The following is a 25,975-nucleotide window of genomic DNA, read 5'->3' on the forward strand; positions in this document are numbered from 1 at the left end:
AAGCTGGATGAGCAAGCATCTCAGAGACGTGATTAAGAAAAAGCAGAAAGCCTACAAGGAGTGGAAGATAGGAGTGATCAGCAAGGAAAGATACTTTATTGAGGTCAGAACATGTAGAGATAAAGTGAAAAAGGCCAAAAGCCATGTAGAGTTGGACCTTGCAAAGGGAATTAAAACCAATAGTAAAAGGTTCTATAGTAAACAAACAAACAAGAAAACAAACAAAGAAGAAGTGGGACTGCTAAACACTGAGGATGGAGCAGAGATTAAGGATAATCTAGGCATGGCCCAATATCTAAACAAATACTTTGCCTCAGTCTTTAATGAGGCTAATGAGGAGCTTAGGGATAATGGTAGGATGACAAATGGGAATGAGGATATGGAGATAGATATTAGCACATCTGAGGTAAAAACCAGACTTGAACAGCTTAATGGGACTAAATCGGGGGGTCCAGATAATCTTCATCCAAGAATATTAAAGGAACTGGCACATGAAACTGCAAGCCCATTAGCAATAATTTTTAATGAATCTGTAAATTCCGGGGTTGTACCATATGACTGGAGAATTGCTAACATAGTTCCTATCTTTAAGAAAGGGAAAAAAAGTGATCCGGGCAACTACAGGCCTGTTAGTTTGACATCTGTAGTATGCAAGGTCTTAGAAAAAAATTTGAAGGAGAAAGTAGGTAAGGACATTGGAGATCAGTTGTAATTGGGACAAATTACAACATGGTTTTACAAAAGGTAGATCGTGCTAAACCAACCTGATCTCCTTCTTTGAGAAGTTAACAGATTTTTTAGACAAAGGAAATGCAGTGGATCTAACTTACCTCGATTTCAGTAAGGCATTCAGTACGGTTCCACATGGGGAATTATTAGCTAAATTGGAAAAGATGGGGATCAATATGAAAATTTAAAGGTGGATAAGGAACTGGGTAAAGGAGAGATTACGAGTCGTACTGAAAGGTGAACTTTCAGGCTGGAGGGAGGTTACTAGTGGAGTTCCTTAAGAATCGGTTTTGGGACTAATCTTACTTAATCTTTTTATTACTGACCTTGGCACAAAAAATGGGAATGTGCTAATAAAGTTTGCGGATGACACAAAGCTGGGAGGTATTGCCAATACAGAGAAGGACCAGGATATCCTACAGGAAAATCTGGATGACCTTGCAAACTGGAGTAATAGTAATGGGATGAAATTTAATAGTGAAGTGCAAGGTCATGCATTTAGGGATTAATAGCAAGAATTACTGTTATAAGATGGGGACACATCAGTTGGAAATAACAGAGGAGGAGAAGGACCTCGGAGTATTGGTTGATCACAGGATGACTATGAGCCGCCAATTTGATATGGCTATGAAAAAGCTAATGCGGTCTTGGGATGCATCGGGTGAGGTATTTCCAGTAGAGAAAAGGAGGTGTTAGTACTATTATACAAGGCACTGGTGAGCCCTCTTCTGGAATACTGTGTGCAGTTCTGGTCTCCCATGTTTAAAAAGGATGAATTCAAACTGGAACAGGTACAGAGAAGGGCTACTAGGATGATCTGAGGAACAGAAAACCTGTCTTATGAAAGGAGACTCAAAGAGCTTGGCTTGTTTAGTCTAACCAAAAGAAGGCTGAGGGGAGATACGATTGCTCTCTATAAATATAACAGAGGAATAAATACCAGGGAAGGAGAGGAATTATTTAAGCTTAGTACCAATGTGGACACAAGAACAAATGGATATAAACTGGCTATCAGGAAGTTTAGACTTGAAATTAGATGAAGGTTTCCAACCATCAGAGGAGTGAAGTTCTGGAACAGCTTTCCAAGGGGAGTAGGGGGAGCAAAAGACATATCTGGCTTCAGGACTAAGCTTGATAAGCTTATGGAAGGAATGGTATAATGAGATTGGTCTTTGACTATTAGTGGTAAATATGCCCAATGGCTTGTGATGGGACGTTAGATGGGGTGGGATCTGAGTTACTACAGAGAATTTTTTCCTGGGTGTCTGGCTAGTGAGTCTTGCCCACATGCTCACAGTTTAGCTGATCACCATATTTGGGGTTGGGAAGGAATGTTCCTCCAGGGCAGATTGGCAGAGGCCCTGGGGGTTTTTCGCATCCCTCTGCAGCATGGGGCATGGGTCACTTGCTGGAAGATTCTCTACACCTTGAAGTCTTTAAAACATATTTGAAGACTTCAATGGCTCAGACACAAGTTTGATACAGGAGTGGGTGGGTGAGATTCTGTAGCCTGTGTTGTGCAGGAGGTCAGACTAGGTGATCATAATGGTCCCTTCTGACCTTAAAGTCTCTGAACAGTCTATGAACAGGTCTCAAAGCAGTGAATCCGTAGTAATGCGCATTTCAGTATAGGCTAGTCACACAAGCAATTACCTATGGTTCCAGGTGGGCTTGTTCAGCCCATGCTGAAGTGTGCATTGCCATTGTGACACTGCTCTAGTACCCAAGCTAGCTCAGGTATGTCTACTCAAGCTGCAATAACACTCCACAATTACAGCACAGACATACCCACAGAGACATACAGCACTTGCATTTCCCACCAGAAGGTCAATTTTAGCCTGATCCTGCAAATACTTCTATAAATCTATGCAAGTTGTACTACTCAGGTGAGTAATCCCACTGGAATCAGTGGCTTATTAACCTGAGTAAAACTATTCAGTTTTACTGAAAATCCAGTCTACTTAAATATAACTTTGTCTTCACCAGCAAATGTTGCCACAGTCTTTAGAGTCCTTGATATTTTACTGCGTATAATTTGCTACAAATATGGACCTTCCAAATTATCTGACACCATAAAGAAAAAATGAAAATATCATAATACAGTGTTACATGGAAGGAGGACTGCAGTTTGCTAATTATCACAACTACACAGGGAGTTGAGAATGGGGTTGTATTACATATGGAATGGGGTTGTGTTAAATATGAAATAAATGACCTTTTTTTAACAGTATTGGCCTGGAAATTATTAAGCCTTTAACACAGAACCCATCACAAATAAGTTTCAGTGGGCCCACTTTCATAACCCTTCTACAATCCAGTGTTAAATGAGGCACCAATGACAGTTCTAAAAATTCATGACTCGTTAAAAGGAAGACACGCAACAAAGAACCTCTATTGACTTCTAAGTGCCTTGGAATAAAGACTTTGTCAAAGAGATGGGAGTCGGACCCCCATGAGAACAAATCTCACATCAGTAAGCTGAATAAAGTGCTTCTACGTAAAACAATGCTATATGAAATTCAGTGTTCTAATCACAGTCATCATGTACAGTGCTCACATAATCATTTATGGTAAAAAAAGAAACATGCTAAAATATCACTAGGAACCCACTATAGAGAGAAATCAGTGGGGCTAGTGACTGATTTGTAATCATAGCAAAAGAGGAAAACAGTTACTAAATTCCCCTCAAAGAACGAAGAGAAGGGGGAGAGGGAGAAAGACGTGAGGATGCGGCATAAGTAGCAGAATTGCAAATTGACTGCCTTTTGTTCCCTTGCCTTCCACTGGAGGAACATCAAACCTACTCAAGTATATATGATCTTGTTGTCCTCAAGAGGCTGGTTCACAAGATTATAGACACTCTCATGGAATTAATGGACTGCTAATGGAGTTAATAGACTAGGAGCAGCCAGTACTTTTTATGCAAAAAGGTCAGGGTCTCTATTCAGAAAGGCACATGTATGAGATTTAGATGAGACGGTGCTGTTTGTATGTGTTTAACCATACATTATCTTACATTTTGTGAGAGCCTTGGAGGTCAGATTGTGGATTTGCAGGATATGTCAAACCGATAAAAACAAGGGGAATTCACACCACCTTTGGGTTATAAAATTTCTACTCGGGACTTCAACTCAGTTCACACACACAAAAAAGTTCAACTTTCTCAGAGCAATAGGCAATGCAGAGGGATTATTTTAGCTCAGATAACCTATTGGCAGCTACGTCATGTGACAGACCCAAAAGTAACTTCAAAGCTGCCTCTGTTTTGTCCTGCCAAGAGCTAAATATTGGATTTATGAAAAGCTTGTGCCATCTGATTAATGTGACTGACAGAAGACATAGAAGAACAGTACAATGTGAAAGGGTTCACAGTTACCACATCATGCACTTCTTGTTAGTTACTTAAACATTCAACATACTGTGAGTTTCATAAGACACACTGGCAGCTCTTTTCTAATCCAAACCAGACCATTAGTTCATTTGGTCTTAATTATTTTTCATTACTATTCTATTAGTGATGATGAAGTCGTTCTGTATTATTGTGAAGGGGATATGCAGTTTTGCAGAAGTTCAGTTGTTGAATCAGATCATTATATACTGAACCACAAGACTGGGGACTGGACATAATGGCTCTGCTGGGTGAAAGATCTCATTCTGGGGTTAGTGATGGGCTCCAGAACTTTAGACTAGAGGCAGATGGAGGAGGTGCTGCTTTAAGCCTCGTGAGGAAAAGCATGAGGTGTGGTTCAGTGATTTGAGCTGAAGCCTGGGAACAGGAAAATGCATGTGTGCGTACTCAAATGTATTTTTTTCCTGCAAGATCTTACAGTGGGTCTTTAGGGTGTTTGCAGGTTTGGGAGGTGGAACTCAAACCCGTCAATCATTGCCAGGCTCTTTGGTAGGAACAGAGTATAACTATGCCAGTGATTGACAGGTTAAAGTTCTGCCCTACCATGCTGACTGAAGACCCACAGTAGAATCTGTGAACCTCTTTATGCCAAAGAATTAGGCATTCCTGAGGTCTCGACCTGACTCTGTGGTCATGGGCAAATAGCTCATCTTCTCTGCCTCAGTTTCCCTAACTACAAAATAAGGTTATTGATGCTTACTACCTAACTATGGTGTGCTCAGTGGAGAAGGAACGAGTGTCCGGTAGCTGTGGCATTGAACTGGACCAAGAGACCTGGGCTCAGCTTCTGGCTCAGCCACAGGCTTCCCAGCCTCAGGTCCCCATCTGTAAAATGGGGATAATACTTCCCTATCTCTCAGGAGTGCTGAGATGATAAATAATTATAATAATTTTAAAGTGCTCTGATACTATGGTGATAAGGGACATATAAGCACATACAACAAATAGAAATAACAATCTTGTGAAAGGTTTTCCATAGGAAAAGGGTTGTGGATTATTATTTTACATTTTTGGCACTTTACTTTGGTGAGGGCAATCACTGTGACAATGTTTTTAGTATAATTTGATCTCAGGATCCCAGGTACCTGATGAGGGAGTTTTACTCTTACATTTTCAAAGACAATTTCCCATTTTTTCAAATTACATATTGCCAGATAAAAATGCACAACAAAACATGTTAGAAGGAGGAAAAACAGTTATTATAGAAGGAGAACATGATTTACCAAATACCACCCTGATATCCTTTCGATATGTCTAATAGAGCCAGGCCCTCGATAATACTATTACTCAGAATTAGGACTCATATAACGGATTTAATCCAAGGATTTCAAAGCACTTTACTATGGAGGTTAAGTATTATAACAGTATCATCATCATCCAGTATTTTCCAAGCTTTGACCTAACTGATCAGTTCCACTCCAATCACTATCTGTCTTGCTACAGACGCTCCCCGACTTACACAAGTGTTTTGTTCCGGAATGCCTTGCGTAACTCGAATTTTGAGTAAGTCGGAAACATATACCCGACTATAATGCAAAAAATCAAACCAAACCAAAAAAACCCCCACCACTATTTCTAGCTTACAGAACTTCTCCCGTAAGTGCAGATTTGCCTAAGTGATGTTTGTGTAACCTGGGGGGCGTCTGTACTTGTTATATAAAAGGAGTTGTCAAGTGAATACACGCTGTGAGTGTGGGACTGGACAATGCAGCATATGGCAGAGGGACTGTATCATTACCAAGTCTGATGCTGGCATTACTCTTTCACATGGTCCCAGAATCTGTTTACAGTGCAATTAAACATCCGCGGCTAGAGAGGGTTTCAGAGCATGGGCTCCAGCCTGAGTCCAGATGTCTACACTGCAATTAAACAGCCCCAAATCTGAAGCACTGCAAACCTCAGTCAGCTAACATGGGCTATTCGTGGGTGTTTAATTGCAGTGTAGACATACCCTAAGTTTTGCTTGAAAATGCTGCCGGGGCTGATTTTTTGTCTGTGACATAAATCAAATAAAGTGAAGGAGTGAGGAGATTTTTAATTGAGTTTTCTTTTTTTAAAGGTCATATTTAGTTACACAAAATGAGCTGTCGAATTAAGATTTAATTTAATTGCTGGTGCTACAAAAAATCTTCAGTAATGAAAATTCAAAAAAGTTAGTTTGTTCTCCTACTGGCTTGCCTTTAATGCTAATTATTGCAAAATATGCTCATGTGTTTAGACCAAGAAACTTTACATCTCAAAATGTAAAGGATTTTTTTTGTTAGGAGGATTCAGTTTGAAAGTGCTAAGTATTTAACCACTGGCCATCCCATGTGGTTAAAATAGCTGCTGACATTTCTTGCCTTCCACCCTCCACTCCCTAAAAATGATTGACAGTCTAGAATGAGTTTGAAGAACACGTCTCACTTAATCTCCTGCTTACAGGTCAAGCAGTAGTTCCCCTGTACAGATGCATTAACATTGGACTGAAAACCATTCTACCAATCCTTTCATGGGCAAAATAGTAACAAGCTACTTACTGAGACAGAGCTTGTGACTGACTCCCAGTTGGTTTCTGATGCTGCAGGCTGGAAATCATCCTAAAGGGGAGAAACCCATAGGAAAAATCACAGTCAAGGCAATGTCCTAAAGTTAACTACCAGACCCTTACACAATGTATCAGTGTTTGGTGTCCTTCACCCTTTTGAAACCTGGTCCATAGAAGAGATCTCTGCTTTTCTTCTCCATCCCTTATGAATTAGCTCTTTAGGGTATGGACAGTTACGTATTCTATGTCTGTACAGCACCTAACAAAATGGAGTTAAGGTCTTTAGGTGCTATTGTAATATAAATATTAAATAATAATCATTCATAATAATACTTGTTTCAAACATTATGGGAACAAGCCATTTATATTAGAAGTGCCATTATCACAAAAATAATAATAAAAATTGGCAGTTCCAGATGGAATATACTCTGGATGTCTGTACAGTAATAGGAAACAATTACTTAATGGTGGACAGGCCAATTTGAGACAAATCTAATAACACAGAGGAATTATTTGGCTCCATGACAGTTTTGTTCATTTCTAGTTAAAAAAATTATGTATTCCAACTAGAAGCATTAAAAGACCAAGAAATGAAGGTTGTATGATGTCAATATTCAATAAATATTGGAGTACTGGAGAAGTTCCAGAAGACTGGAGGAAAGTTGTCTGAAGGACAGAAAATTGTGCCAATTTTTTAAAGAGTAAACAGGGTTACCTAGGTAATTGTAGGCCAGTCAGCCTGACATTGGTCCTGAGCAAAATAATGGGGTGACTGATACGGGACTTGATTAATAAAAATTAAAGAAGGGTAATGCAATTTATACAAATCAATATGGGTTTATGGAAAATAGATACTGTTAAATTAACTTGAAATTACACGTTTGATTGATAAAGTTAATAGTGTTGATGTAATACGCTTAGACTTCTGCAAGGGGTTTGACTTAGTACCACATGACATTTTGATAAAAAACTGCAATGTTGTAAACTTGACATGGATTTAAAACTGGCTAACTGAGAGGTCTCAAAATGTAACAGTGGGAAACTGTCATCGAGCATGTCTGTTTCAGTGGGTTCCCTCAGGGATTAGTTCGTGGACCTACACTAGTTAACATTTTTTGTCAATGACTTGGAAGAAAACATAAAATCATCACTGATGAAGTTTGCAGATGACACAAAAATTGGGAGACTTGTAAATATTGAAGAGGCCAGGTCTCTGATTCAGAGCAATCTGGATTGGTTGGTAAACTATGTGCAAACAAGCAATATGCATTTTAATATGGCTAAATGTAAATGCATACCTCTTGGAGCAAAGAATGTAGACCATACTTGCATGATGAGGAACTCTTCCTAGGAAGCAGTGACTGAAAAAGGTTTGGGAGTTGTGGTAGATAATCAGCTGAACATAAGCTCCCAATGTGGCCAAAAGAGAGAATCTAATCTTTTGATGCATTAGCCCTTGATAAATTGGAACCGTCTGGAGAGAGTTCAGAGAAGAGTCTAAGTATTTACATCGGGAACAAGTATTTAAAAATGGGCTCTTCAATCTAGCAGAGAAAGGTATAACACAATCCAATGGCAAAGTTGAAAGTTTGAAAAATTGAGGCTGGAAATAAGATATACATTTTTAACAGTGAAAGTGAAACAGTGAAAGTAATTAACCATTGCAACCATTTATGAAGTGTCATGGTGGTTCTCCATCATTGACAATTTTAAAATCATAATTGGATGTTTTCCTAAAAGATATGCTCTAGGAATTATTTTAGGGAAGGTCTATGGTATATAGTGCTGTACAGGAGGTCAAACGAGATGATCACAATGGTCCCTTCTGGCATTAGAATCTATGAATCTATATAAAGATTTTGAAACACAAACACAGCCTGATATTCAGCTTGTGCAAAATATATAAATCAGTCCTAATAACAGAACTTCATCATAAATGCATTTAAACTATAGGGCCAGATCCTCAGCTATATCAATTCACACCAACTGAAAATACGCCTGCAATGTGTTTTAATTTGGTAGTCAATACAGAGTGAAACTGGGAGGACCAGATTCTCCACTGGTTTAAATCAGCATTGCTCTATTGACTTCAATTGCAAGTAAGATCACACACACACACAATTATGTGGTATGAATATGACACAAGAGAATTTAACATAAAGCCTGCTAGACCATCAATAAATCTGTCATAGTTTTCTCTCTTCCACAGTAAGGAAGGAACCTAGCTATTTTCAAATCCGGAGTCCACATGCATAGCTATATATAATGCTCTACATTTTGCTAAAGAGCACAGTAAAAAATATTAACTGTCCAAAAATTCACACACTTGCTTATTCAAAGCTTCTGCTCTCTCTTGCTCTCTTTCTGAAGTGCTTCTTTCCCTCAGTTCACCCTCTACCTGAGCTAATCAAAACCACATGATTTCTTTAGGTACCTTCGGGTTATAAATTTTAGGTTATTCAACCAGAGAACATAAACTATATGTCATTTAGGTGGCAAATGAAATTGCAGATATCCAACTGTGCATATTTAAAGTGGACAATTTGCAAACAATCCACAGACAATTTATTTGCACAAATTATGCATCTATTATTGTAAACAGCATATGCTATAACCAGTTCACAAATAACACAGGAAAAAGGACATTTGCCATATTACTTTGAAATTGTTCATCCAGTTCTAGTTAAGTCTGACTTCGATGTTAGATAGGAACCAATTCAACAGGCCCACAGATCCCCTGATAACATTTGCCAGTTTCAGAACTTTGCAACCAACTCCCTGCATCAAAAATTACCCTTCTGCACTCCCAAGAGAAGTGGCATTGAGTGCTGAAACATTAATTTAACACAAGGACAATTTGTATTCTCAACTGTTTAGAGGAGACTCCAGACATGATATCTTCTTATGCTTGAAATGACTCTACTCTCTTATGTTACCTAATATTAGAGATAAGGAAACAGTGAGGTTTTTTGAGATAGCTGTTGCCAAGTTGTTGAGATGATTAGGTGCACCACCTGCTTCTTGGATCTCACTGACTGCACATTTTGTTTTGGTGATTATACTTCGTCTACTAAAACTCAGCATAAACCATGCATTGCTAGATGGCCTTGTTCCACCACCCCTTAAAGCAGCTGCAGCCATTTCTGGCTTCTAAAGAGCTTTCAACCCAAACACAGTTCTGAGTTAATTATAATCTACTGGCTCCAGCTCCCAGTTATTTAAAGGAATTGCATCAAAGTAGTTTCTTTTCTCCTTTGCCTTCTATATTCATAAAAATCCCACGGACATCTGAGAGATATGTTTAGGTATCACATTTAGGTATCACATACTATCTGATGAGCTCATGCTGGTTTGTTTTTGTAGGGTTTGCACATGAGTATAGGCTTCTGGCTATTTTGTAATTATTATTTTCAAGCAGCAATAAACAAACATTTGTTTAAAAAAGATCAAAACTATATTTGCACTTCATATTGCAAAATAGGGAGGTAACAATTTGGACCTTTCTGATTGAATTAAAGCTCCTACTCCCAATCTTCAGGGCCTCAGTCAAAGATTGCCTATCCATCCACAAACCACTAAGATGATCACATTCCATAGATATGATACAGCCAGTAAAACCCAAGATGATACTCTCAGGATCAAGGGATCAAAATATCCCAGGGGTGGAGTGAACAGGAGATCTGAGAGGGCCTGAACCTGACATATCTAAACATAAGACCCACCTCTTTAATAAGTCCCTCTCCCAGAAGAGCCATTGCCTCCCATGGTCATTCTAAGTGAGAAGGTAGAGGAAGAGAGAAAAGAAAAGTTAAAAAAACAAAAAGGAAAAACCAAAGTCAGGAACATGAAAAGCTGAAAAAGTTGAGCCCTATTTGTGCTCAGATGCCAGAGTGATAAATGTCTTAGACACATCATCAAATGGACTGCGTAGAATTATCCTGACATCAGAGATGATTTTGGTGAGTCATAAGAGATTAGAAAAGGCATGTCCAATCAGTTCTAGTCTAGGAGCATAAAAGTAGTTGGAACTTTTTTTTGGGTTGCTAGTTGGAACATCTTACTATGAGATAAGGAAGCAGGGAATAGGACAGAGGAGGCCCTACAGGGAAAACCCTTGAAATGGCAAACCATAAGGAAAAAATGTTTTAAATTCTGTTAATATTTAAGTGACTAAAGGCAAGGAAATAAATGTAAGATGGGAATATTACCTGTTTACAGACAGACAGATCAGATTATAGAAGAACTTCCTGCACCCAGATTCTCACAACAGAAGTTACCCTAGGAAACATTAATATTCCAGGCACAAGTTGTGGTGAGACTAGGTTTTATTTCCTCCTTCTCCCCCTCCCCTGTAATTGGCTTCAGTGCTGATATACTTACAGAGTGAACCCTGTAATCATCACGTATAATAAAGTGACAGGTATTTAAGTGAAATAATAAAAAAATGGAAAGAACAGTGTTATATCAAGCAAGCAGCATTAGTAAAGCGACAATTCCATTAAAGAAACACTGTGATAAATACACTTGTGCACTTGGGCTGTTTCATGATAATTTTTCAGGAAGTGCTGTAGCACGCAGCAACTTTGGTTTTGAAGATGAATAGAAATGACACAGGCATAAATTAGAAGCTGCCTGTAAATTTGCTCACTTACCATAATTTCAATTCATCACATAGTGTGTTTTCACTTTCTAATCCTGCAGTATTTATTAATAGCTCTTCTAGGGGTGTCTAAGGATATCTGCTTCCATAAAATAAGATACTGAGTAGGAACAGAGAAGCTATATTACTTCTGTATACAGCAGGGAAGAGACCACTATGTCCTGTTCTGGTAGCCACACTATAAACAAGATGCTGCAAAATTAGGGAAGGTTCAGAGAAGAGCTACAAGAATAGTTCGTCATCTGGAAATCATGCCTTGCAATGTAAAACTAAAAGGAGGTCAGTGTTGGGCATTAGTCCACCTGTGGCACATAATGGATCAGTATTCTGTGGGCTGTAATATGTCAGTCTAATTTCAATTGTTGGGATCAGTTTGTGGGGGCTGGGTGGTGTTGGTGGCCTGTGATGTACAGGAGGTCAGACTAGATGATCTGGTGGTTCCTTCTGGCCTTAAACACTATGATTCTGTGACTCTTAGGGGAAAGTTAGGCAGTGACTTGATCATGAGCTATAATTATCTACACAAGGGGACATCTGATACTAGAAGGTTCTTTAGCTTGCAAAGTGGCTGTAAACTGAAGTCAGCAAAGTTCAAATGGGAAATAAAGAACATATTTTAACAGTGAGTGTAAGTAACCATTGAAACAAATTACCAAGGGATGTGGTAAATTCTTCATTGCTTGCAATCTTCAAATCATAGTTTGGATACCTTTTTTCAATTATAGGCTCCAGTTAAACCACAAGTTATAGACTTGATGCAGGAATCTATGGGTGAAATTCCATAACTTGTGTTATGCAGGAGGACAGGCTAAATGATTACAAGTCTCTCTGGTCTCAGACTTCATGAATCTATGATTGAGTTTGCTGCTTGCTCACATTTTCAAACAAGCCTCAACCTGGATGCTAAAACCAGACCTGCCATTCTGCAACTGCAAATCACCTCCATGAGTAAATAACAGAACGGATGTACCTACTACCTGATTTCCAGAAGGTTTCCCAGAATTTGGGAGTTAAATTACAGATTTAGGGCCTAATACAAAGCCCACTGATATCACTGGACTTTGGATTAGGCCATTAAAGTTAGCAGCATATTTTTTTAAAACACTTTTTATCACTCTCTTAAAAGTTTAATGGTATCTTCAACTGGATGCTCCCTTCCATTAGATAATGTATATGTCCAAAGAAAATATCATAATGCATGGCTAACCAATCAATCTGATTGAATGAGCACTCCTAAGGGTCTTATAAATGTAGAAAGAAGGTTATTGATAAGGAGAGTTGATAGGTTAATTTCCAGATATTCCTGCACTCATTAGCAACAGCAGCAATAAGAATAAATACTAAACATTTGAAAGGCAGGAAGGGGATATGAGGACATCCTTTCATTGATTGCCCTCATAGACAGAGGAAAAACAGCAGGTTAGCATTATGGAGTTGATACCTCAAGATTGACAATATTAGGACAGACCCCGTGGAAAAGTCCTATAGAATTTAATAGGGATGAACCCAATACAATTCTACAGAAAATACCCTAAAACCCTATAGAATTTAATGGAAATGATATCCTTTTTAAAATTCATTGAGTTCCTGAAGCCCAGCTCGCACTAGATATCAGTAGCTATAATCCTATAATCAATTCTGGCTATGTTAATATGTGTGAAATGACATCCAGAATCACTTCTGATCAGTGCTGACATATTCACTTTTTATAGTAGAATAGTAAGTCTGAGATTCCAAACTCTATAAAAGAAGACTAAAGTTTTCAGCTATAATTGTGATCTAAGTCAATCTCAGTTTGATGTGTCTATTTGATGTGTCTCAATGGCTATTAGCCAGGATGGGCAGGAATGGTGTCCCTAGCCTCTGTTTGCCAGAAGATGAGAATGAGGGACAGCAAATGGAACACTTGATGATTCCCTGTTCTGTTCATTCCCTCTGGGGCACCTGGCATTGGCCACTAACAGAAGACAGGATACTGGGCTAGACTGGTCAATAATCCTTTTATTCCTTCCCCTGTTATTGGAATAACGGGGATGGGTGAGGGGTATAGGTATGTTATAAGAAAGTCCAAGGCACATACCACTTGACATTTAACTGAACTATCGTAAAAGCAGGGTAACATTTTATCCCATATAAGGCAGCAGCTCTGCCTTTGAAAAACAAGATGTCAACTAACATTAAGCTGCTGCTGAGCTTCCTCTCTGATGCATGTAACGTGAGAGGCACAAGAATCTCTACTGGTATGATGTACAAAGTGGGCATTAGGTTTAATTATTTTCAGTTTATAAAATATGTCCATCCTCAGCCCTGGGCCTACAAGGGCCAGTTTGTTAACATCAAGCACTCGGGTGCATGCCACAAAGTTAAATAATTGTGAACAAAATGTAAATCAACAGCATTAAATGTAAATATTCAGCTGTCACTCTGAGGTCATTTTTAACGGAGCCACAGATTTTAGCACTATACTGTGCTGAACAGATGTTTACTGGTATGAGTTCTGCTGCAGGAGTTCAAAGCTGTGTACTAACAGAGGTGGAGAGGGTGGTTTTGTAACACCAAGTCTCCCTGCTTGAACATACTGACCCCAGGAGTCAGAATCTCATTCTTAATGCAGAATCCAATGCCATTGAGAGGACTCTGGTGAACTTCTGTCATGCTGGCTGACAGTGTTTGGAGGCAGCTTCCTTGGTAACAGGTAAAAGCTGCCCTGAGCAAAATTGAACCCCCCTCCCATTGACAATTTACTAGCCCGACAGCGCCCAGGTGGGCAAAGAAGTCCTTAAAATTAACAGAAAGCACTGACATCATGTGTAGTTAAGTTAGTATTACCTTTGGTGTGACTGATCCCAAAGTGTGCCCGTACTGAAAGGTCCTGTAATTAGGGTTATGCATGAGGAAAAAATTAAAGAAGGAAAAACTCCTAGGAAACAAGATTATTTTTCCTGCACCCTTGTTTCTAGGAAATTAAGCACATTCCACATATTGTGGAAAATAAAACATAAAAATAACTTACAAATATAAGCTATGTATATTTAATATTCCAAATTCTCTGTTTTCTCATTATGATGATATGTTAAGTGCTCTGATGTGCTCAGGAAATGCTGAGCTGAGATTTGGGTGAAACAGAAGGTGGGGAAAATGCTTTAACTGAATCTAAGCAGATTTAGCTCTAATGCTGGGATACGATGTAAAAAAATACCGGTGAGGGACATTAGCTGCTCCAACAGCAATCCCAGCTATTGATTTCTTTTGAAGGTTCCATTTGTTTTGAGTTCACTCCCAAGGGAGTCCATTTAATTTTGCAGTAAACATGCCTCAGAAGCATGTGTCATGATCAGAGGGATAATGCAAAGCAGAACACTTTGTTCACCCTCACGTTTTGACTGGCAGACGTGGCCCTTTTAAGGATGACTAAAAATGTTATATAAACTTTCTATGATAATAGAAAAAAACAACCACCACCAAAACCCCCAAGAATCACAACTTTCCAGATACAAGCATCATCTTCTGCCAGCTTTTTAGTTTACTGATGGGATCAAAAGCTGCTGATTTAGTGCAAACAGTGAAGAATATAGCTTATTTGGATTATTTTAACCTAACCTCAGAGCCTAGTAATTAGAGAAGGAAAAAAAGCAACTTAGTTTTCAGCACCAGTTCTATGTGTTCCAATAAATTATTACTCATGTTAAAACTTTTCACACTTCTGTTTTTTACCTACTATTGTTACAAGTAACACTTAAGATTCCTATAACTGATACAGATTACATAGAAATAACATTTTTCTATATTATTTTCCAATTTGTTTACAAGATTCCATTTAAAAAATGTAAATGGAGAAAAAGAATCAGAACCAGATACTGTACTCAATGGTAGGGGGAAACTCAAAAGACTAATGCCAAAGAAAGGCTGGGAGTGATAACAGAGGAAAAACTTGATGCTAGTTTGCAGTGTGATACAGTGACACAAAAAGCCAAGGCGACTCTGGGCTGCATACACACATACTATATCATGGACCAGGGAGGCGATAGCTCCATTCTCTGCATCACTAGAGATACCATATTGTCTAATGAGGAGCTCCAAGAAGCATTACGGCTCTTAGGTACCATATCTTACAGAGCAACCAGGCACACTGCAGGAGCACAGCTGTTATTACGCACCCCTTAAGGAGCGGAAGCATGCCCTACCCTCTGTGGGGCAGCGGTGGATGGGGTCACGTCTCTGTCTCCATCCATCTCCCATGGCTGTGCTGGAGGGAAGCAGTCACTGTGCTCCGGTGACTGCAAGGTCTGCCACTGTGGTTGTCCCTGCATGGAGACTAAAGGAAGGAAACACTGGGAGGAAACTCTGCACCTTCAGGCAGCAACCTTTCACTATCTGGCCCTAAGTTTTGAGTCTTTACTGAGCACCTGTCAGTGTATTTTTTAACTACCATCAAGCTGTAGCTGGTCATTTTTAACTCTGATTTGTTTCAAAGTAACTTGCCTTCCCCACCCCCTTCTTTGTTCAGGCTGAGAAGCTCTAGTAAATAGGCACTGCCGAAGCAGAACACCTATATTTGTGCTAGCCCATGGATATCATGGAGTTAGCAATATAAGAACTTCCCATGTTTCTAATTTATTTCTTAATGCACCTGGAAAATGTACTTGAACCAGCACTGAGCCAGTAGTGCAAGCACTGAAAGCTATTGCTAAGATGAGAAGGCAGAGAGTTTTTATTTTCACACATTTGTGATGGAGATAAATTACGTATTTGGGGAGTGGAGTGTTCTATTTTTTTGCTGCCTTGCATTACCTGACCTGAGTGCCTTTTCTTCTCAGAGGTTTAGTAATACTGATTTTTCCATATCAACTCACATGTTTATAGAAAAGGGGGTGGAGGTCATAAGCTAAAATATGATGGGTAGGTGCTGACTATCTGTATTCACATACATAAAATGATTTTATGCAGGGCCTTGTTTACATTATGCACCCTTACAGGACAGGAGGCACTCAGCTATAAAGGTATATATTACACTACACATTCTGATAGCACCTAAAGCATTCCCAAAATAACTGGGATTAGGTGGGATGCAGAAACTCCTTGCAGACAACCTTAGCCCTTGTCATCTCAGTAGCTGAATATTGCAGGCCCTTATGGACAGGTACCGTAGATTCGATATGTATCAACATACAACTGAACACTGCTCTGAGAATTGTCACAGGAGTGCTGAGGTCAACACCAACAGCCTGGCTCCCCGTCTTTGTGCATATCATACCACCATCCCTCTGAAGACACGCAGCCACAATAGAAGAATACGACTATATAACCAACCCAGACTTGCTCATCTACAAAGATCTCCAACTCTTCCCAAAATGTTGCCTTAAGTCCAGAAACCCCTTCTGGTCAGCTGTCAAAATCTCAGGACTTTCACCAAAAGACAAGTGACAGACACTGTGGGAAAACATTGGGGCCAAGAAACAAGATCTGATTATGGATCCTAAAGACCAACCACTTGGCTTCACCATGGCACATAAGATGGATCACAGCAAACCACATCGGAATCTCACACAGGCGTTGCAGTTACTTCTTACACAAATGGGAAATGAAAGACAGCCCATCATATGAATGTGGAGAAGACATCCAAGCCATGGAACATCTAGTGAACCTCTGCTCTCTAAGACTCTTTTCTGGAGGGCCAGCCTTTATTCATTTCATGCTACTGGAAGCAACTGAGCAGATGGCAAGCTCAGATGTCAACTTTTAATGTTACTTTTCAAGCTGCCATACAAAAGACAAATGGGCAAGATAGTTGTGTAAATTACCATGGCTCCAGCGAAGACAGCAGAGCTATTCTGATTTACAAAGCAGAAGATCTGGCTCCACATTTCAGACGATTTTCACAAGGAAAAGGAATTGAGACTATTAGTTTTATTTTAACTTAAAAAAGAAAACAGAGATTTTCCTTTAGGACAGTGTTTCCCAAACTTGAGACGCTGCTTGTTCAGGGAAAGCCCCTGGCGGGCCGGGCCAGTTTGTTTACCGTGTTCACAGGTACAGCCGAACATGGCTCCCACTGGCCACGGTTTGCAGCTGCAGGACAATGGGGGCTGCAGGAAGCGGTGCGGGCCGAGGGATGTGCTGGCCCCCGTTTCCCGCTGCCCCCATTGGCCTGGAACAGTGGGAGCCGCGATTGGCTGGACCTGCAGACGTAGTAGGTAAACAAACTGGCCCGGTCCACCAGGGGTTGTCCCTAAACAAGCAGCATCCCAAGTTTAGGAAACACTGCTTTAGAAAGAGAAGATGTTAAATGGGTCTGCTTAGCTCATCAGTGGTATTAATTCTGTCATTCAGAATAGTGGCAGAGAGTGGAAAGAGAATAACTAAGGCCCAGATCCACAAAGGTATTTAGGATCTTCACTTCCTTTGAAATCAACGGATCCTTTATGGATCTGGGTCTAAGTGATTAACATCCACATCAGAGTTTTTGTAGAATTTACTGACACGAAGCTGCAACATGAACCTACATGCAGTAAATCCAACAATCAGGACCCATGCACTTCTCCAGTAGGGCCCCATTCCTGCAAACATGAGACTACTCACAGGAGTAAAGTGAAGTGTGTGTTTGTTTGCAGGTGTGGGGCCTAGTTGGGAGAAGTGATGTGCAATTTGCATTGAGTCAAGGGAATGAGAAGAGATAAATGCTGTAACGAGTTTTTCAGTCATATGGAAACTTATTGCAAGAAATGCTGTACATCCTGAAATATACTGGGAAACTGGCACTTATTAAAAATGAGCATTTCTGCAGCTGGGAACAACAGCCATAGTCTATTGCACCTGCAGCACAGAACAACATGACCTTGAAAATGAGTTACCCTCTTTCCATATAGCACTGTTTTATATATTTAAAACAGTTCACCAAGCAAAAGCGATTAAGATGAATTAATCTTGTTTGCAAGGACAACCCTAGGTCAGAGAAGAGATTGATATCGCTGAATAACATTTGATATCGCTGACTAACAACATTTACATGGATTCCTCAGCTCTAAACAACAACATTTTTAGGCCCTGATCCTGCAGGCAACTTTTGTATGGGCCTACTCCTGTGCCCTATGCAGAGTCACTTACCAGCTCAAGGCTTTAATTATTAATCAGTCCAAGTTCTTCTCACAGACAATGAGACTATAGCCCAGACAAACTGGACTGTGTTTTTGTTGGAACTATAAAATTAGTGGATTTGAAGGAAGAGCAGGAAATGTGATATATCTCTGTTCTAGCAGAGCATTTGTAACAGTGTCTACTAAAATCTTATTTCAAAAATAATTCAATTCAGCCTGAATACAAACAGTCATGTGGATTCAAAAGTAGATGAGGGAATGCTTACAAAGGGTTATCACAAATAGCAAAGCACTCAGCTGTGAGGCAGTGTCTAGTGGAGTAGCACAGGGATCAGTGGTAGCTGGGTACGATTTCATTTAGACATAAATTTGATGACCAGCTTTATTTATTTCCAGGAAATAGAGTAAGAAGTACAAGAATAACATTTTCAGATTATATTACATTAGGAGGAGCTGTGAACACCATTGAGGGCATAGAAAGATTAAAAAGATGGTCAGAAATAACACAGTAAGATACATCCTGAAAAGGTGAAAGCTAATACAACCTAGTCTGAGATATTCCCAGGGAAAGAAAATCCTGGAAGCTTTAGGGCTGAGGGCATGTTTACACTGCCCTTCAGTTTAGAGTAAGGGGGTGTTAATAGCAGTGTGCACCAAAGTGCTATACTGTAACTCCCCCATGTGGACATTGCAAGCACAAACTTAAAGGTCCAGAGTTCATACTAATGTAGTCCTCTTCAAAGAGCACCATTAAGTTTGTGCCTCTACTGCAATACATCACTTTAGTCCTAATAGTGGGGCAGTGTAGACATGCACTTACAGCCTGTGCTGTCGTGTCTTCGTTGCTATTTTTTGTCACTCTAGCTAGATTAAAGATAGCATAGGTATGTTTACCCAAGCTGCAAACACACCTCCAAATGCAGTGTAGACTTTCCCTAAGATGACAGTGGAAAGCAAATTAGATAAGTTTCTACTGTTTTATGGCAGTCAAAGGGGACAGTGTAAATTTGAGTTAAATATGCAGAAGCAGAGGAAATAGTGTCTCCCTACGCACATCTAGTGTGATCTCACTTGAATCTTTGGATTCAGCTCACTTCACTTCTAGAAAGACATTGGAATCAGGTGGGGAGGGTAGTTTGGGAATTCAGAGAAGTGCAACAAAAATGTTGAGGAGGTTGGAGGGATTGATGTGCAAAGTTAAAAAGCTAAATGTGGACATTATTGCCTAAGAGATAACTAAGGGGTTGGGGGCACGAAGACATTACAATATCTGAAGGATTAAACACCAACGCGAAAAAGAGAGTTCTTTATCATAATGGAAGGAGGTATAATAGCAAGGAATGGGATGACATTAAGACAGGGAAAATTAAGGCTATCAAGGCAAAAAATTTTTCTGACAGTGTGATTTAATAGTCTGTGTCTTCATCTCTACTTGGCATATTTAAAGCTTTATTGGACAAAACAGTATTAAATGTACAAAAAATAAATGACATTCCTGCACTTGGAGAAAGATGGACTAGATGACCTGAAAGCTTTTAAAAATGGTTAGATTTTATGATTGTCTGCAGCTATGCTATAACAGAACAACAAACCACAAAAACTAATCTAAAATGACTCTTAAAACATGGACTACTATTTAATCAAAGGCTATAAGTATTTCTGAGTGGTTATAGCTGTTACAACAAATAAGGAGATAATTTATTCTCTACACAATGTATTCTGCAAACCATCATACCCACATTTTACCTAGTGCAGAGATGTTTTTCTAGATTCCGAAGAATGATAACACACCACTTTGTAGCAATTCTGAGTATGAAATGGATATTGAAGTACAAGCCTGAGATAAACACTCTAGAAGTCTGTGTCAGCCTTTATAAGGTAACACTGATGTGTAGTGGAATAAATAATATTGGTGTAATTCAAAACTGGAAGTCGAGCTTCAGAGGCCCACCTCTCTGCAAGACTGGAAAGACACACAGGTCTTCTTTTCATTTAAAAGTCATCAATAACCCAGCCTCCTGTGAAGGCTTTTCACAAGTTTTTCAATATGGTTTTAAAGGGAGCTTGGGAATCCAACATATGTCTACATTCACCAGCCCTCTCCTGCAGAAATCTGTCAATCAGAAGTAACCTGAAGGAGACAGATGGAGTTCCTTCTCTTCTCTGTACAGAATCTACATAGGGCTAGATTCATAAAAGTATTTAGGCACCTACCTACCACTTTAGGCATCTAAATCCCAAATTTACACATAGATTTGAACAGGGATCTGCCACCTCTAATGACTGGGTTATGAGGTATTTTGATGTACGGCTCCCTCAGTCTGTGTGGCAGCTGTTCGACTGTGGCCAAGTAATTAGACAGTCAAGTCACTGGGCCAAAGAGAGAGTGCACACAGGCATGAGATTGCTATATAGCTTGGTGATTAGAGCACATTCTCTCCCCTTCTGCACCCCCGGATCCAATCCCCCTGCTCCAATGTCTATTTATTTATCCAGATTTATACATCTCTGGTATTCACAAGTGCCCTTCTCTACCCATTTCTGTGTTCTATATGTACCCTTTGCTGTCTCTCATTACTAACATGACTGTAAAATGAGCCCTGTGTGGACACAAAAATGTGTATTCGCATCCAATCCACGATCCACAAAAATTGTCTGAGGCTATCCACAGGTATCCGTGGATTTACAGAGCTCTACTTACCCTGTCCAGGCTGAGGCTCCGAGGCACACCCCACGCCGGAGCAGTGTTGGGGAGAGCCGCGCAGGCAGCTGTGGGGAGCCACTGCAGAGTCGCGGACCCTCCACCTGCCCTTGGCTGAGGGGGGAACCTGGGGGGAAGGAACACAGCTGGGGGCTGCTCTCAGCCCCCCCATGCATTGTGGGCAGGTGGAGGATCCGCCATGGCTTCCCCAAGCTCCCCGGCTGAGATCCATGCTGGCCTGGCCGGGGGAATGGAGGGTGGGGCCTTGGATGGGAAGAAGAGGGGAAGGGAGAGGGATCCGCCTCTGTGAAATGTAGATAGGCAAGGCCCCCTGTTCCAGTGCTACTGGTCACTGTTGTGTGCTGATCTGTGGAGCTGCCTGAGGGCTGCTTGGGCTCCTCACCCAGGGCAGGTGGGGGGTCTGCTGCAGTTCCCTGCTGCTATCCGCCAGGCTCTTATCATGGCTGGGCTATCCACGGATATAAAGCAGATACCGGCGGATTTGCAGGGCTTTAACTGTAAATTATTTGAGGCAGGGAAGGCCTTTTTCTTTGTATAACATCCAGAAAAAAGTGGTCTTCAACCCTGAATAACGCCTTAGGGAGCTACTGTAAGAAATAATAAATATATGTTTCTTAGATGCCAATGTATATCATACATACTCCTGGTAGTGAGTTAGCCCCTCCCCTATTTTCCTGGCTATAAGTTACCTTGATATTTTAGAAAAGCAAGCATTCCCTCTGTCACCTTTAAATCACATACACAATAAACTTCTTAGTTAACTATCACAACTGCTAGGTGCTCCCAGCAGAGAACCCCGGTTCTTTAAAATCTAAAGCTGTTAATGCATCTCATTGACCCATTCCTTTAAAGAGTTGCTACATTCTATTATTTATTATTGTATTGTACTTGAGCTCATAATTAATATTTGCCTAATCTTTGGATGATACAAAGTGCTGTATACAGTAAGGGCTAAATAGTACCATCATGCACTTGAATTCTTGCCATTCCTTACCCAGAATCCAAGAGTCTTATAGTGGTGTGAATCCATTAGGCTCCTAACCATACATGATGCCTTCCCTACCTTTAACCCAGTAAAGAAGACTTTCAACAGGAATCTGACACAATTAGGATTGTTATGGGAAAACAGGTAGACAATACTGTACGGAAAGGGAGGCAAATGTGAACTAAGCAGTCAAAGCATCAGGGAATGATGAGGGGAAAGGGCCAACTCTTCACCACTCTGTTCAGTTAACAACAGTCTCCGAGAACACACTTTCTGAAGCTGAGAAAACACAGACTCAAATTTATTTTTAGGTGAAAATGACTGCTTTGCTAGTTGAAGTCTGACAGATGTCTACAACTGTTGTCTATTTGTCCCCTCCTTCAGCTCTTCCACCCACCTTGCCAAAAGCTTTGTATTTCCCCCTTCCGCCTCCCTATGACTGACTTCCACACCTATAACCTCCACCCCCACCCGCCTGCCTCTTCACCACCTTTGATACTCTCCAAAAACCCAGCTCTCCTAATTCCAATGCTTCCCATCAGATAGCGTTCTTGCCAGGAAAACACCAACACTGAACTGGTCACCAGCTTCTTGTCCTCCTCCTTTCAAGCATGTCACTAACTTCCCTAAACCTGCACCCTTTATTCTTCCTGCCTACTGCCTTGGCACATCTCTCCATCTCTTCATTACCCTGCTCCTTAACAACAGTGACTACTCCCAACCCTTACTGCTATTCTGTCCTCTGCAACTTGGGTGCTGCCCACTCAGCTTCACTGAGATACAAAACTGATCTTTTTCTTGGCCAAGCCCACAGGCCTTTTCTCCATCTTTAACTTTCTCAGTCCTTCTCCTCAACTTCCTCTCTGAGTTTTTGTGTCTCTTTGCTGTTTGTTTTTTATCCTGCCTCTGACCACTTCGTTAGCCTCTTCATGGGTGGTTCCATTTCCTCCTCTTTCACTAGCCTCCATTCTTAGTGCCCTTTTCTTCCTCAGCCGTGGGTGTCTTAATCTTCCTGCTTTAAGAATAATTTCTACGCCAGCGACTCTCATATTAATCCCTCCACTCCTGATCTCTCTCTTTGTGGTCACATCTGTGACTGTCTCACTACAACCCTTCTGTTTACAGCAGCAAAATCAGACCTGTTCATGTCTTTCCCCTCAACTCCTCTCAACACCCTCCCTTTTGATAAGAAATATAACCCCGCCCCCCCATGGCATGGTTCTCATTAAATAAGCTTTGCCATTATTTTATAGTTAAATAAGCTTTGTAATTGTTTTACAGGCCCTATGTGCGGACTTTGGGCTCTAACAGACCAAGTGCTAAAATAAGGTGTTTGTTTGTTGGATCCCGAGAACTGAGCATGGAGTTATCAGCGTACTAAGCACATAGATATAAAGAAATGGGGTATGCAACACTGACAAAAGAGGAACTAGGAGGGGGACAAGGGTTCCTTGAGTGCCAGCTCAGCTTTAGGCAAGTATAGTGTAACAAATAGTGCTTACTTAGGTAACCGCAGGGAGGGGACACAAAATGACCAGCACAATCACTACCAGAACAAATGAAACATGTTGAAATAGCTTGCTAATGTGCAATATTTTATATGGTAATGGCTTTTGCAATATGTAATTGCAATTAGGGGGTTATAGAACAGTCAGCATAACTGCAAAAGAACAATAACAGGAAATACCCCAAACTGAACTAACAGTAAAATAACCTGCTGATTTGCAATATTAATTTACCAGAAAAGGCAAATAACTTGTGTAATCAATATGACGTTTTGCGGTTTTAACCTTTATAAGCTTGGTAAAAATTGTAAAGGGCAGAGCAGCCTACCTCTTGCATGGGGTTATGCTGTCTCTCCCTGTATGCATACTTGTAATTTTGTTATAATAATAAAGAAGCCTCGGCTTGTTTGATTCAAAATCAGCTGGGTGGTCTTTTTTTCCCCTACACTTTCCACCAGAGAACATAATTCTTCCATTCGCCTCCAACCTCAGTGTCATCTTTGACTCATAACCAGGCTTAAAACCATCATAGGGAGAATTCTAGTGGTACTAAAAGACTTATGGGACTGGAGACAGACCACACCTCAGTGGTAACAAGACTATATTGCTATAATTCACTGTATCTAGGACTGCAGGAATAAGCAGAGAAGGGGATCCATCTTCTTCAGAATGGGGCTGGCTGCTTCTCCATGACCTATGCCACCCCAAGCACATCATCCCTGTACTCTACTGACCAGGGCTTTGGAGCAGAGCCCAGAGCTGCAGTTTTTTTCCTGGAGCTGGAGCACAGCTTCAAAGCCCTGCTACTGACTCCTAATCTACTTCTGCTGCCTGTGGGAGGCCTTAATCCTGACATTCAAGGCCAACATCAAATCAGAGTCCAGCTATATCTATGATTCCATATCCAACTGTGGTCCACCAAGACCAGCTGCATGTCCCTGGAATGATGCGGCTCAAAAAGCACAAGAGACTGGACACAAATCATCCTGAGCTGAAGAGGACTTAGCTGTGGGAATGAGCTTCCCAAGTAGGTCACACTAATTCAGAGCATGACCACTCTGGCCTTGCTGAAGAACCTTCCACTCAGAGGAGCTCTCCCAACAGAACCAAAACAGTGGGGGAAGGGAAGAAGAAAACAGAAGACTCCATATATATCCCAAGCTGTACCTCCTATACTGATGAAAGAAGGAGAGCTGAAGTGCATCACTCGTGATTTTGTCAAGCAGACTGAGTTTACAGGGGAACCGCTTAGATACTATGGTGACAGAGCTACAGAAAACTGACAGACAGATTCTCCTCTCTTCTTTAGCCCAAGGATTGGTGCTACACCTAGGCTATCCCCGCACTACAGAACTGTCCAGGGTCAGAGGGAGCACCAACTCAGTGCTCGTGACTGGCAGCTCTCTTGAAGTAGGGGTGCCATTAACAGGGCAGACGCTTGAAACAGGGCAATGGACAGCTTGACAAGAGCTGTTACAAGGATGACCAGGCTGGAGGTGCTCAGTAGCCTGGGTAGGACTAGGCCTAGAGCTGGCTCTGTTCACCTTCATTGCCAAGCAGTTTCTGTCTCACTCCCTAATCCATAAATTGGGTGAAATTTTATGGCCTGTAATGCACAGGAGGTCAGACTAAATGATGTAATGATCCTTTCTGGCCTTAAACGTTACCAGTGTATGAATTTCTCTCTACTCCTACTGCCATAACCATAGTCCAGACCTTGGAACTGCTCACTCATATGATTCCAGACAACTTAGCGTGGTTACCACCTCTCGCTTTTGCTTCCTTTGCCCAATTCTTTTGTGCTTTCTGCTGTGCTGCTTTGTACATCTGCTTTGTACATCTCTTTGCTGCTATATGCCGTACAACCTCACTCTCTTCATAACACTCTTATGAAGCAGATAAACTGAGGAATAGAATTTAGAACTGCAGAGTCCCAGCCTCTGCACTAATGAAGAGAAAACTGCCTTCCTGTATAAGAGAGGTAGAAGTTAGCCAAGGTCAGGGCAAACGTTAACTGAGTGAACAGTATGTTTCTTTTAACATGCAAACAGAGATTTGTAAACCTTTTCTTTGTGTGAGATTTATTCTTCTGTTCATGAGGAGTATAGACCACTTAGTACTTTTTTTATGCTTCTTTTTAATGTTACAATTGCTCCTAAACAATATCACCACATATAATCTTCCAAATCCTTTGTTTACATATAAATGGGGAAGGAATTTTAAAGCCTTTGAGTTGGTCTTACGTAATTAGAAAGAACTTCACTTCTCCCCTCTTTGTCCCCTAGAAAGATGATCCCCTTGTTGACAATTTTATACGAGGGCAATGCACTCTAGACAAGAACAC

At 40.6% G+C, this 25,975-nt stretch overlaps 1 protein-coding gene across 3 annotated transcripts in view; it reads right to left on the reverse strand.

Annotated features, from left to right (window-relative positions):
- The window catches only part of PDGFD (platelet derived growth factor D), a 174,829-nt gene that overhangs the window by 34,707 nt on the left and 114,147 nt on the right, over nucleotides 1–25,975 (reverse strand). For 2 of the 3 annotated variants that reach the window (XM_030560532.1, XM_030560523.1), the window contains exon 4: nucleotides 6,658–6,717. The exons of the other annotated variant lie outside the window; for it this stretch is intronic. In XM_030560532.1, coding sequence (XP_030416392.1) covers nucleotides 6,658–6,717 — 60 coding nt within the window. The remainder of the gene's footprint in view (nucleotides 1–6,657; nucleotides 6,718–25,975) is intronic. 3 annotated transcript variants of the gene reach the window in all.

This window comes from Gopherus evgoodei, chromosome 1 (genome assembly GCF_007399415.2).
Source record: "Gopherus evgoodei ecotype Sinaloan lineage chromosome 1, rGopEvg1_v1.p, whole genome shotgun sequence".
NCBI lineage: Eukaryota > Metazoa > Chordata > Testudines > Testudinidae > Gopherus > Gopherus evgoodei.